Source organism: Euprymna scolopes, chromosome 12 (assembly GCF_053919585.1).
Source record: "Euprymna scolopes isolate OS-2025 chromosome 12, ASM5391958v1, whole genome shotgun sequence".
Taxonomy (NCBI): domain Eukaryota; kingdom Metazoa; phylum Mollusca; class Cephalopoda; order Sepiida; family Sepiolidae; genus Euprymna; species Euprymna scolopes.
In genome coordinates, this window is record NC_136493.1 from 82,723,222 (window position 1) to 82,738,751 (window position 15,530).

The 15,530-nt window shown below is 30.8% G+C and overlaps 1 protein-coding gene across 1 annotated transcript in view; it reads left to right on the plus strand.

Annotated features, from left to right (window-relative positions):
* The window catches only part of LOC145291381 (dynein heavy chain domain-containing protein 1-like), a 494,383-nt gene that overhangs the window by 360,115 nt on the left and 118,738 nt on the right, over positions 1–15,530 (plus strand). The window contains exons 75-78 of the mRNA XM_080137171.1: positions 211–333; positions 1,570–2,281; positions 8,145–8,205; positions 11,736–11,783. Of these exons, the coding sequence (XP_079993297.1) occupies positions 211–333; positions 1,570–2,281; positions 8,145–8,205; positions 11,736–11,783 (944 nt within the window). The remainder of the gene's footprint in view (positions 1–210; positions 334–1,569; positions 2,282–8,144; positions 8,206–11,735; positions 11,784–15,530) is intronic.

A 15,530-nucleotide genomic window follows, 5' to 3' on the forward strand; every position in this document is an offset into this window, starting at 1 on the left:
TTTTGCTTAGTAATTAGTTGTTATTGATAGGTTTTCATGTTGAATAGTATTAGTCTTATAAGAAATTATTATCATTACGCCAAATTAAGAAAAAGAACAAGAATGCAACAAAACGAATGAGTTTGACTGCTTTCGTAGAATTTTCTTTATATTTTCCAACAACACATTTATTTCATAATTTTTTCTGACTTTAATGATTCTCTTTTTTAGAGTCAAAAAACGTTGGGGGCGTTACGTAACGAAGCTAAATTTTGGAAGAAAGACCTTGTAAAATACAGCAAAATGTGTAAAGAGAACATGAAAAATGCAAAAGCTTTAGAAAAACAAATTCAGGTAAAAAAAAGTTTTTGGCGGCAAATTTTTCTGTTTTTGTAATTAGTTTTTCTTTTTTCCCTTTTTATTAATATTAACCAATTTATGCATTCCATTTGAATTTTCTCTAAATTTATTTCAGATATGTCTTTGTGCTTTACCGTGAATGGTTTTCAATTTTGAAAAGATATTCTTTGTACTGTATAAATGGTAGGTTATATAATTAATGGGTGCCTACAGTAAAGACAGAAATATTGTCACTTGGATGTAAGGGGCTGCTGTTTGGGATAGTGTCTAAAATGAGATTGTGGGGAGTTGAGTCACGAGATGTCTTTTCACATTATATTTAAACTTTTACATATCCGTAGAGTCAAGGAAGCAGAAAACAGGGAAGGAATTTCTAAGTCTACCAGTCTAGCAGAAAGTATTAGAGTATAAGGCTTTCCAGCAACTAGAAACCTCAACAGTAAAGAGGTAGGGTTTTGTTGTTTGTCAGGTTAGTTGAGAGTATGTACGTCAAGGGGGCACAAGTGCTATCAGTTCATCAGAGCACATTCCATAAAAGTACTTGTAAAACAGGCACAGGGATGCAACATTGAGGCAATGGGACAAGGGTTGGAGCTTGGCCGATAGTGCGGAGCCTGTTAGATTTGAGACTTTTTTCGGACCTTGTCTAAGACCACCTCAGATGTGACAACAATACTCCATGTATGGACGAATGGTGACTTTGCAGCGGTATAGGATATTTTTTTTTACTGTAAACAATTTTGCAACAGCGTTGACAATGTCATCAATGTATTTGTTCCAATTCATGTTGCCTGTGAATGTTATGTCGAGAAGTTTGAGTGATGAGCTCTCAGGTAGGATGTTATTTATCATGGCAATCGGTGGTTGATCGATCATTGCTGACACTTTTAAAAAATAAAATAAAAAATAAATAAAAAAAATAATAAAAATAGATTTAATTTTTTTTTTTTTTTTTTTTTTTTTCCAAACTCTTCAATATTAGAATTTATTAAGCTTGGTATCTAGAAGTGTGTCATGTATAAATGGGTTGATTTATCTGCCCGTTTTGAACACATAAAAATTAAAATCAATGTACATCAGAAATCAAAGAGTAGAGGCAGACACGTCAATCACGCTTGTTAGATTTCTCAAGTAAGTTTCCGTTACTGTTATCAATATGATGTTACCTGATAATAGTAAATTTAAAGATTTTATCTAATGAGTTTTGTTTTCTATTTGTTTTTCTTGCAGAATTTTGAAAAAAAAGTGGCCGATGCCTCGCACTTGATGGGCAATATTTCTGGCCAACACAAATTGTGGAAAAAAGAAGTGAATATTGCAAAACAGAACATCTCTACTGCAATCGGCGATGGTCTTTTAGCAGCCGCTTATGTTTGTTACTGTGGTCCTCTTGATAACCAAAGTCGGAAACGGTTATTAAATGAATGGTTGGAACATTTTGAAGAAGAAAACTTTGCAGACGTGACCGCTTCTACACTGTATCCCAAGTCATACAGAATATCACCTAAATGTAAATCTTTTCATCGTGGCCCTGATTGCCATGATTCAGATTTTTGGCTCAGTGTGCAAACTTATGAAACGAAAGTGCACCAAATGGAATTTAATTACTCATCCGGCTTGATGTCAGAAGCTAATACGGAGAACCTTGATGCTTTAATGGATTATGATTCTGACAATGAGGATGAGACTGGAAAAGTCATAATGATTCGGAAGAATTTCCAACTTCTCAAAGTGCTTAGCACTTATGATGAGTTAAGTGAATGGAGGATGCAGAATTACCCAGTTGACTCTCGCTCGTTGCAGAACGCTTGCATAATGAACATGTGCAAATGGAATTTACGTACACTTTGGCCACTTTTGGTTGACCCAGATGGACAGGCTGAATTGTGGATTAAAAATGTGCATGTGTTATCTCAAGAAAAAGAAACAAATTCTGAAATTGGTAAGTTGTTGTTGTTGTTGTTGTTATGATTGTGGTTGTTGTTGTTGTTGTTGTTGTTGTTGTTGTTGTTGTTGTTGTTGTGATAGTCGTGGTGGTCGTGATTGTTGTGGTTGCTGCTGTTGTTGCTGTTGTTGTTGTTGTTGTTGTTGTTGTTGTTGTTGTTGTTATTGTGGTTGTGGTGGTGGTGGTGGTGGTTATGGTGGTGGTGGTTGTGGTTGTTGTTGTTGCAGCAGTTGGTGTGCTTACTGTTATTGTTGTTGTGACTGTTGTGGTTGTGGTTGTTGTTGCTATTATTGTTGAGGTTGGTTGCTGCTGGGGTTGTGGTGATTGTTGTCATTATTGCAAGTTTAAGCATTTAATATTTAATGAAAGCAAGAATGAATCCGTTCTTAAGATGTGTCCATGTTTAGCGATGAAAGAAAATGTTATTTAAAATTTAAGTGTAATGGACTATGATGCGTCGCCTCTTAAAGATGATGAGATGCTTAGGTAAATCTAAAATGAAATGCGTCTATTTAGCAATAAAAATCCTATTTCAGATTGATACTGCCAATCAACTAAAAAAAACAAACTCTTATATCATTTGTGGACACGTCTTCTAAAATTACTGAGAAATATTTTACTTTTTTTTATTTTTGCATGTTATAACTTTATTGCAGAGAAATAGATATATAAAATGATTTATGCTAATTATGCAAGTGATCGTCGATGTTTGGTGAGAAAAATCTCATAAAAATAACTGTTTATGCATCAAAATGTGGTTTGAATGAAGATGCAAAAGATGAGTTTCATGACGGATGTATTACAGGAATAAGTGTTGTTGCATAAACGTTGAAGGTTGTATATGGAACAGGGATTAAGAGGATCACACACTTGACAAATCAGATCATAAAGGAGAGCGTGTTCTGAAAGACTTAATAAAATTGTGAACTGTTACAAGGTTAAAAGGAAAACCTTTGAATAGATGTAATTATAAAGGTATAACTGCTTTATAATTATATAGAAATAATTGTTTATGCACTAAAATGTGGTTTGAGTGGAAATGCAAATCATGGCTTTTATAACAGGCGTATTACAGGAACAAGTAACTCTGACAGGAGATTTGAATGGCCATGATGTAGAGACCGTTGATGATTTTGAAGGTGATGTAGTTTAAATGTTGGAAGTTAGTATGGAAGGTCTGGTGAGATTGATGAGTTTCTTGGGAAAAGATGTATTAAACTGTATTATGTCCAAGAAAGTCAATGGAGAGGTAAATCTGTGAGAATGATTGTAGGAAAGAATGCAGGATATAAGCTTTATTGGATTGGAAATGTTACAGTAAAAGATGGTGACTGAAGTTAAGCATGCGATAAAGTTGATGGTTGGTAAGAATATTTTCACACTTATATCTATTAATGTCGCTTGAGAAAAGATGCAAATGATGTGTTTTATGACAGGCTTATTGCAGTAAATAGTAAGGTTGATGATAAAGAAGTACTTGCTATGGCAGAAGATTTGAATGGTCATGTTGGAAAGAACTCTGATGATTTTGAAGGTGTGCATGGAGGAAATGGATATGGTAATAAAAATGCAGAAGGAGAAAGAATTTTAGAATTTTCTCTTAAAATATTTTTAGGAAATAATCTGGTATAGTAAAGACTCAAGTAGATATTTTTTAGGATGGTGATAGGAATATAGAAGAAAGAATTGTGTTCAGAAGAAAAGTGCATAAGTTGAATGAAGAATATGTGAAACGCGAGTTTGAAGCCCCTTAAAACGAGCATTCACTTATCAAATCGACTTCACGAAGTGTGGAAGAAGTTAAAAGATACACTGTTTGGAGGTTAGAGATTAGACTTGCTAACAACAAATGAACAGGAGAAGAGGAATGCTGGGGAGTGAGAAATTGTTGAATACAGAGTTTTCATGGAATCGTGAAAATCTAGAAGTTGTAGAAACAGTATCTTGATAAGCTGTAGGAATTTAGAAAGAAATGAAACAGGAATCTGTGAGTTAAATAAAGAAAGGTAAGAGTGAAGGTGTTGATCCAGAAATGCTGAATGCTACACGTGAGACAAGCATCGATATAATCAAACTTGATAAATCAGATAATAAAAGAAGAAATCATCCTAAAGAAATGAGAGCTTAGAAATTGTTAAGTGCTGCAAACGTTAAAGGGGAGCTCTGTACAGGGGTTAGGGTTAGGGACTTCAATTTGAAGGATCACATCCTGAAAATTATTCAGAGAATAATTTAGCTGCAAATAAAAATTCCGTTAAGCATAGTTTTTTTTTTTACACTTGTTCACCCAAAAGCAAGGAATATTTCCACTTGGACGTAATGAGCTACTATTTGGGACCATGTCTATGAGGGCACTATGTAGGGAGTTGAGCAGCAAGATGAAATGAAGTCTGTTTTTATGCTTAGGCAAAGTTCCACTGGTGTTATATTTATCCTGAAACAAATACAAGAAACGTAAGTATCTTGGTAATAAGAACTTGTATTTTACTTTTGTGGACTTGGAAATAAATTTTGATGAAGTGCCAAGCGATGTTGTCTGGTGAACTTTGCATAAATTAGTGGTTGATGAAGATTCTTAAAGCGATGCTCAAAGTCGTGTTCGAATTAACGATACATTTAGTGAGAGGTTTTATGTTACAGTTAAGGTATGCTGGAGGTTGTATTGAGTTCATTGCTTTTTATTTGTATCCTAGAAGCTTTTTATGGATTGAAGAGATGGTGCATTATTAATTATTTAGTTCCTGCCCATCAAACAATGGAAGTTTTACTTGACTCAAATTTTGGCACTCGATTTTGTATGGTTTAATGATTATTTTAATCGAATTAAAACGAAAGATAAAAATGTGGGAGTGAGAAGGCTAATACTTCTTGTCAAGTACCCATTTCATAAGATGAAAGACGATGCTCGTCTTATGGTAATCAACATTGGTAAAAGATTACACTTACAAAATTTCAAATTCCTATGTTTAGAAGTTGTTACATATCGTTATGATAAAAAATTAAAATGTTGTATTGAGTTATTTAGCAATTTTTCTTGTTTTTTTTAAGACAATAAAGCAAAACGTTATTTCGGTTGTGAGATAGAATATATGGCCATCTGCATTGAACGGATAACTTTACATTTGAATGGGATTTAATAATAAGTAGAAGATGTGAACTTAAATGAGGGAAGGATAATCCAGTCAGGCATAAACCTCGTCTAATCGGTCAACAAACATGCTGTTCACAGCCTTAATAGATCACATCAGCCTTGTTATGCAAAAGTTCAGCCATTCGTTTAAATGTATAAAACCGGAAAGACTGAAGCCTGCCGAGAGGCAAATTCGCATTTAATTCATCGCAGCTGATTTACCTAAAAGAGAGAATCTGATGTTAAGATAAACGACCCCCCCCCCCGCTGACTCCAAGTATATAACATCACTAAAAATATATTCTAACAAAAAATCTTTCACGTTTACAAAATTAAGTTTTGAAAACAGGTTGACGTTAATATTAAACAGAAAATAATTTAATCTCCTGTCTTTGTTGAATCGTGAAATCGAATCCACTTGATCAAATATGTATTAATGGGAATCTATGAATAAAAAAATTACATATTTGTAAAAATAAATTACATATCTGTATATATAAACCACATACCTGCAAATATAACTTACATAAATGTATATATAACTTACACATATGTATATATAACTTATATATCTATAAATATGAATTAAATATCTGCAAATATAAATCAGATACCTGTGCAAATAAATTACGTATCTGTATATATAAATTGCATATATGTATACATAAACCACATATATGTAAATATAACTTTTATATATGTATATATAAATTACATATATGTATATATAAATTACATATCTATAAATATAAATTACATATCTAACGTTCACAGGAAACATGAATTTAAACAATTACATTGAAAGCATTGCCAGGGCCACTGCAAAGAAGGTAGGCTCTCTCTACCGTGCTAGAAAACTACTAACACCCGAAAGTATCCTGTACCTCTATAAGGCCACCATTCGCACATGTATGGAATATTACTGTCACATTTGGGCTGGTGCATCTGCTACTAGTCTCTCACTCCTAGACAAAGTTCAAAAGAGAGTCGCCAATCTGATAGGTCCTGAACTGCCATCTAAGCTTCAGCCTCTGTCCCATCGACGAATCGTTGCATCCCTCTGCCTGTTCTACAAGTATTTTAATGGTGAATGCTCTGGCGAACTGCAGACACTTGTGCCCCTCACGACGTAGACACCCTCGACAAACCTGACAGGCAGCTAAATCCCACCCCCACACAGTAGAGATCCCAAGATGTAAAAGATCTTTCTACTCCAGTAGTTTCTTCCCCAGAACTGCTAGATTCTGGAATTCCATTCCAGGTCCCTGCTCCCCCAACTGTACTGACATGCAGAAGTTCAAGTGTAACATGAACCAACATCTTGCTACCCAAATCTCAACATAGTGCCCCAGTAGTTGTTGCCCCTGATAGTAGCCCCCTACACCAAAGTGGCAATGTGCCTTGTTTGGGATGAAAATGTAATAATAATAATATATATATATATATATATATATATATATATATATATATATATATATATATATATATATATATATATACATTACATGTATGTCTATATAAATTACATATATGTATATATAAATTACGTATATGAATATATAAATTACATAACTGTATATATAAATTTTATATCTGTGAATACAAATCACATATCTATATATATAAATTACGTATATGTATATATAAATTACATATCTGTAAATATAACTTTCATATGTGTATATATAACTTACATGTATGCATATATAACTTAAATATATGTATATATAAATTATATATCTGTATATATAAATTACATATATGTATATATAAATTACATATATGCATATATAAATTACATATATGCATATATAAATTACATATGTGAATATATAAATTACATATATGCATATATAAATTACATATCTGTTAATATAAATTACATATCTGTTAATATAAATCACCTATCTGTATATATAAATTAGATATACGTATATATAAATTACATATCTGGAAATATGAATTACATGTCTGCATGTATAAATTACGTATCTGCATATATAAATTGCATATATTGATATACAAATTGCATATCTGTAAATATAAATTACATATCTGTAATTATAAATTACATGTTTGTAAATATAAATTTCATATCTGTGTCTCCTTGTGCTTGATAGATTTCCACGTTTACTACCCAACTTGTTTTCTTTGTTTATTCTCTCCAAAATTCTTTGACTAAACCAGTTAGCATAACATCTTGCATAGTTGTACGACTTAATTGCTCAGCATATAACAAGATTATTTATTGTTAATACCTGATCCAAAGGGCCAAAGGCATTATCCGTTCCTCGACTTAATTGGATTTCTAGCACAATACGCAACAATTATTGCAATTTCTCCTCTTTGTCACAATACGCTTTGACCGTATCATTTTTTTAATCTCCGACAACGCTTCTATCCAACAGAAGCACTCATAATAACCTCAAAATTTCAAATACTTAAATCTGATTGTAAAAGCATGTGTAAGGTTCAGAGAGTTTTCCGAAATTTGAGTCTTTTTAAGCGGCAAAACGATGAAGGTTTGGTAAAACAAAAAGAACAACAAAGAAAGAAATACTGTGTTCTGAGCAATTTGCAAAACTGCATAGTAGTGATCCTCATAAAATCTTAAGTAATGTCGGATCATTTTATTTAAAATAATAATTGTTAAAATAGAATTGTGCATAGAAAATAATTTGGTAAAAATGGTTTGGACTTTTGTTTGATTTTTGAATTTATTTTTTTCAGAAAGTTTGATTCCCAGTTCTGAATATTCACCTATTGATTATTCAGCAACATCAAGCACCGTGTAAGTAACAACTTTGTTGGAATTAATTAAGAAACAACTTTATGAAGATCAAGTAAGTAACAACTTTGTTGGAATTAATTAAGAAACAACTTTATGAAGATCAAGTAAGTAACAACTTTGTTGGAATTAATTAAGAAACAACTTTATGAAGATCAAGTAAGTAACAACTTTGTTGGAATTAATTAAGAAACAACTTTATGAAGATCAAGTAAGTAACAACTTTGTTGGAATTAATTAAGAAACAACTTTATGAAGATCAAGTAAGTAACAACTTTGTTGGAATTAATTAAGAAACAACTTTATGAAGATCAAGTAAGTAACAAGTTTGTCAGAGTCAATTAACTAATGACTTTGTTAACCCTACCAGACCTGAGCTACTGAACCTAATTTGCCCCTGTTCCTGGCCTCCTGGGCAAAATTGTGAAAAAAAATTAAGCGTGTTAATAATTTTTTTGTCACCAGCATTCAGCCTTCATGTGCCAGTCTGCCCACCAGGTGGAGCCCTCCTTGATGCACACGCCCACTTTCATCATCAGAATTATCATCACCTTCTCCTTCATTGATATATGCATCATCACTAGCGTTACTTGATTCAGAAACATATTCTTGATAAAATTCCCCCTCGTCTGAATCAGAATTTGTCACTTTATTAAACACTTGTTGCACCGTGAAACTCCTTCATCTCCCTCTTTTACCTATTGAAGTGCTTGGTTCGTCGGTAGCTTTAGTCTATAAAACAACTCACAACTCGCCAAAACAAATGGAGGATATTTGCAGAACGTTAGGCTTGCACTAAATCGAGGCTAGACAGCGATTATGTTGCTATTTTAAGCTCTCTGACAACACAAAAACACGTGGTCGGAAAAATACCGGTCTAGCGGTAACTGGGTATATAGCATTATCGGAAATTAGCGGTATATCGGTAACTCACTCTGGTAGGATTAAGTAAATTAAATAATGATTTTGTTAAGATCAATTACACAATGATTTTGTTAAGATCAATTAAGTAACGATTTTGTTAAGATTAATAAAGTAAAAACTTTGTTAAGATTAATTAAGTAATGACTTTGTTAAAATCAATTAAGTAATGACTTTGTTAAGATCAATTTAATAACGACTTTGTTAAGATCAATTAAATAAAAACTTTGTTAAGATCAATCAAATAATGACTTTGTTAAGATTAATAAAGTAAAAACTTTGTTACGATCAATTAAGTAACGACTTTGTTAAGATCAATCAAATAATGACTTTGTTAAGATCAATTTAATAACGACTTTGTTAAGATCAATTAAATAACAACTTTGTTAAGATAAATTAAGTAATGACTTTGTTAAGATCAATTAATAATGACTTTGTTAAGATCAATAAAATAACAACTTTGTTAAGATCAATTAAGTAATGACTTTGTTAAGATCAATTAAGTAATGACTTTGTTAAGATCAATAAAGTAATGACTTTATTAAGATCAATAAAGTAATGACGTTGTTAAGATCAATTAAGTAATGACTTTGTTAAGATCAATTAAGTAATGACTTTGTTAAGATCAATTAAGTAATGACTTTGTTAAGATCAATTAAGTAATGACTTTGTTAAGATCAATTCAGTAATGACGTTGTTAAGATCAATTAAGTAATTACTTTATTAAGATAAATTAAGTAATGACTTTGTTAATATCAATAAAGTAATGACATTATTAATATCAATTAAGTAATGACGTTGTTAAGATCAATTAAGTAATGACGTTGTTAAGATCAATTAAGTAACGACTTTGTTAAGATCAATTAAGTAATGACTGTTAAGATCAATTAAGTAATGACTGTTAAGATAAATTAAGTAATGACTTTATTAAGATCAATTAAGTAATGACTTTATTAATATCAATAAAGTAATGACTTTGTTAAGATCAATTAAGTAATGACGTTGTTAAGATCAATTAAGTAATGACGTTGTTAAGATCAATTAAGTAATGACTTTGTTAAGATCAATTAAGTAATGACTTTGTTAAGATCAATTAAGTAACGACTTTGTTAAGATCAATTAAGTTATGACTGTTAAGATCAATTTAGTAATGACGTTGTTAAGATCAATTAAATAATGACGTTGTTAAGATCAATAATTTAATGACTGTTAAGATCAATTAAGTAATGACTGTTAAGATCAATTAAGTAATGATGTTGTTAAGATCAATTAAGTAATGACGTTGTTAAGATCAATTAAGTAATGACGTTGTTAAGATCAATAATGTAATGATTGTTAAGATCAATTAAGTAACGACTTTGTTAAGATCAATTAAGTAATGACTTTGTTAAGATCAATTAAGTAATGACGTTATTAATATCAATAAAGTAATGACGTTGTTAAGATCAATAAAGTAATGACTTTGTTAATATCAATTAAGTAATGACTTTGTTAAGATCAATTAAGTAATGACTTTGTTAAGATCAATTAAGTAACGACTTTGTTAAGATCAATTAAGTAACGACTTTGTTAAGATCAATTAAGTTATGACTGTTAAGATTAATTTAGTAATGACGTTGTTAAGATCAATTAAATAATGACGTTGTTAAGATCAATAATTTAATGACTGTTAAGATCAATTAAGTAATGACTGTTAAGATCAATTAAGTAATGACGTTATTAATATCAATAAAGTAATGACGTTGTTAAGATCAATAAAGTAATGACTTTGTTAATATCAATTAAGTAACGACTTTGTTAAGATCAATTAAGTAATGACTGTTAAGATCAATTAAGTAACGACTTTGTTAAGATCAATAAAGTAATGACTGTTAAGATCAATTAAGTAATGACTTTGTTAAGATCAATTAAGTAATGACTTTGTTAAGATCAATAAAGTAATGACTTTATTAATATCAATAAAGTAATGACGTTGTTAAGATCAATAAAGTAATGACTTTATTAATATCAATAAAGTAATGACGTTGTTAAGATCAATAAAGTAATGACTTTGTTAAGATCAATTAAGTAATGACTTTGTTAAGATCAGATCAATTAAGTAACAACTTGTTAAGATCAATTACATAGCGAATTGGTTAAGATCAATTAAGTAATGACGTTGTTAAGATCAATTAAATAATGGTTGTTAAGTTTAATTAAATAATGTTTGTTTAATTAAATAAATGTAATAATAATTTTCTTAAGATCAATTAAATAATGATTGTTAAAATCAATTAAATAATGACTTTGTTAGGATCAATTAAATAATGATTGTTAAAATCAATTAAATAATGTCTTTGTTAAGATCAATTGAATAATGATTGTTAAAATCAATTAAATAATGACTTTGTTAAGATCAATTAAATAATGATTGCTAAAATCAATTAAATAATGATTGTTAAGATCAATTGAATAATGATTGTTAAGATCATTTAAATAATGACTTTGTTAAGATCAATTAAATAATGATTTTCTTAAGATCAATTAAATAACAAAATTCACTTCAATACACTAAAGAGCAACATCTTAATTTAAAATAAAATAAATTGTTTGTTTTTTTGTATTTATTTCAGCGTATCGCCATTTACTGCTATTCCCACCAAGCCAAATTTGGACACACGGTCAGTATATTTAGTATAGCAGACATGCAGCTCCCTCAAAACGGGCTTTCTTGATTTGTGATAAAATGTAAGAATTACTTCAATTGCAAATGACTTGTACTATCCAAATTTATATTCCGAAATAAACAAATAATATTTGAGAACACAAAGAACGCCCTTAATTTAAGAAAAAAGCAAGTTTTTAAAAAATAAATTTCAATACTTAACAGTTATTATCCTTATCGTTATTTAAACACTGTGTCATTGAAAATTACATGTGCACGCCAATATTGAGAAGAGTTGTTCACTAAGCAAGTCCTAAAAGAGTATTACCTTAATAAGTACTCATACTTTTAATGACATTTGTTACTGATGCTTTTCTTGTTGTTGTTTATATTTTTTTACTAATCAAATAATTATGTTTCAAATAGTTTATATTTCATATCTTTTTATTCTTACTTAAATCAATTTGTATCATCGAAAATAACTAAAAACACAAATATAATCCCAGGCTATGCTGGGTGGAGACAGCTTGTTATGTTTCATATATATATATATATATATATATATATATATATATATATATATATATATATAAACGCTATGTATATAAACGCTATATATATATATATATATAAACGTTATATATATATATATATAAACGCTATATATATATATAAACGCTATATATATATATATATATATAAACGCTATATATATATATATAAACGCTATATATATATATATATAAACGCTATATATATATATATATAAACGCTATATATATATATATATATAAACGCTATATATATATATATATAAACGCTATATATATATATATAAACGCTATATATATATATATATAAACACTATATATATAAACACTATATATATATATAAACGCTATATATATATATATATAAACGCTATATATATATAAACGCTATATATATATATATATATACACACTATATATATAAACACTATATATATATATAAACACTATATATATATAAACACTATATATATATAAACACTATATATATATAAACGCTATATATATATATAAACACTATATATATATATAAACGCTATATATATATATATAGTAATTTATAAAATATATATGGCGATTAAGCTACACTGAATATAAACGCTATATATATATATATATATATATATATATATATAAACACTATATATATATAAACGCTATATATGTATATAAACGCTATATATATATATAAACGCTATATATATATAAAAACGCTATATATATATATATATATATATATATATATATATATATATATATATATATATATATAAACGCTATATATATAAACGCTATGTATATATATAAACGCTATATATATATATATATATATATATATATATATCTAAACGCTATATATATATATATATATATATATATATATATATATATATATATATAAACGCTATATGTATATTGTTGTGGTTGCAAGGTTGAACAATAATTAGTAAGGAAATACAATGAAGACGCAAACAACAAGATAACGCAATAATAAGTGTATTAAAGAAAAGGTATATTTACAATATGTACAAATGACGGTGTCGAGTCAGAGAGTCTTGGTGGGAGGACATGTACGCTCTTCGGCGTCACTTCCGGTGGCATTTGAGTAAGACACACCAAGGCCAACCTAGGCTTGCCATTTATAGTGTTATGTTATTCGCATATGCAAATAAGTGGTTGCCACCACAACACCCCCCTCCCAAGATTTGAAGTCACACAGATTTCAATATCTTTTTCTTTTTGGGTTTACCATTAATGGTTCATTCACTTTTCTTTTCCTACCTGATCTTCGGGGTTCAGGTGCATTTTGAGGCGGTTCCAAATTAAAAGATTCGTATATGATATCTATGGTGTCCTCCTCTTCGACTGTTGTCGTATCATCATCATCTTGGATATGACGTTTTTTTATCTGATTTAGGTGCCTTTTATGTATATTCTGTGGACCTTTAATCATGTATGTACAATCACCAATACGTTTATCCACTACTCCACATTCCCAGTAAGATGTGTTATTTCTGTAGCACTTAAAATATACTCGATCTCCCGAGTTATATTTTTTTCTTCTCGTGTGTGTAGTGTTTCGGATAATTGCCTGCCTTGGCAATAGTTTGTCAAACGCTGATTTTACCTTTCTGGCAAACATTAGATCAGCTGGTGATATGTTTGATGGTGTACTAGGATGTGGTGTAATCCTATATACTTGCAAGAATTGTTGCAAAGCTTTTTCTGTTGGTGTTCCAATGGATTTCTTTAACACTCGTTTTAGTGTGTCCACGAACCTTTCCGCGAGGCCGTTCGACCTTGGATGATACGGCGGAGTCGTGATGTGCTTCACTCAGAACGTGTCGCAAAATTCCTTAAACTCTGCGGATGTGAACTGCGTTCCGTTGTCAGTGACCAGTGTGTCTGGTACACCGAATCTTGCAAACAACTCGTGTAGGAACCCTATTGAGTTGTTCGTTGTTGGATTCCTGCAATGCATTACCTCCGGCTATTTTGTGAAACTATCCACTACAATTAAATAATAGTTTACACCTACTGGACCAGCGAAGTCCATGTGGATTCTCGACCATGGTTGGTCGGTTTTCGGCCAAGGTTTGTGTACTATAGGTGGAGATTTTGCCGCTAACTGGCATCCTTTACATTTATCAATTGTTGTCGCTATGTCAGTGTCCATGTTACGCCAGTACACGTAGCTTCTCATTAACGACTTCATTCGATTTACCCCCGGATGTCCTGTGTGGAAATCTCTTAACATCTTATTCTGCAATGTTTTGGGTATTACCACTCTCTCGCTGTACAGTAACACATCGTCACATATGGAGAAAACTTCCTGCACCTTTGTGTCCGTTATAATTTTCTCTTTTATGTCCTTTATATATTCGTCTTTCTCGGCTTCCCTTTTAATGTCCAACAAAGTTACGGGTAGTTCCTTAATGATGTTTGCTACCATATTTTTTACTTCAACATTTGTCCGAATTGCTGCAATGACTGATTCTTCCAGATTGTGTTTCTGTGGTATCAGTCTTGACACTCCATCCACATGGCAAATCTTTTTTGATGCTAGATGTTGTAGCTGGAAATCGTAATTAAGTAGTATTGTACCCCAGCGCAGCAATCTATTTGCGGTGTATACCGGCAATCCTTTTTTTGATCCATAGATCGTGACTAACGGTTTATGGTCGGTTTCAAGTATGAATTGTCTACCATATAAATATCGGTGAAATTTAGTCACGGCAAAGATTATGCTCAACGCTTCTTTTTCGATTTGTGAATATGCCCTTTCGGCTGGTATCAGCGTTCTCAAAGCATGCGCTATTGGTTTTCTAGACCCATCCGGCATAATATGTTGAATGCATGCTCCTAAGCCGTAGGAGCTAGCGTCACTAGCGACGACTATTTTTACGTTTGTGTCAAAGTGCGTTAAGAATAATTTGGATGTTAGTGCGCTCTTTATTTTGTCAAAAGCGGTTTGACATTCTTGCGCCCAGTTCCACGGTGTATCCTTTTTAAGCAGATTATTTAAGGGGGCTCGCAAGTTATGCATTCCTTCAATAAAAGATTGGTAATAATTTGCGAGTCCTAAGAAACTCTGCAAGGTTGTTACATTATCGGGTGCTGGCATATTTTTTATTGCCACAGATCTGTCTGGGTCTGGACGCCGTCCATGTTTGTTTATTATGTGTCCAAGATACTTAATCTCGCTCATACAA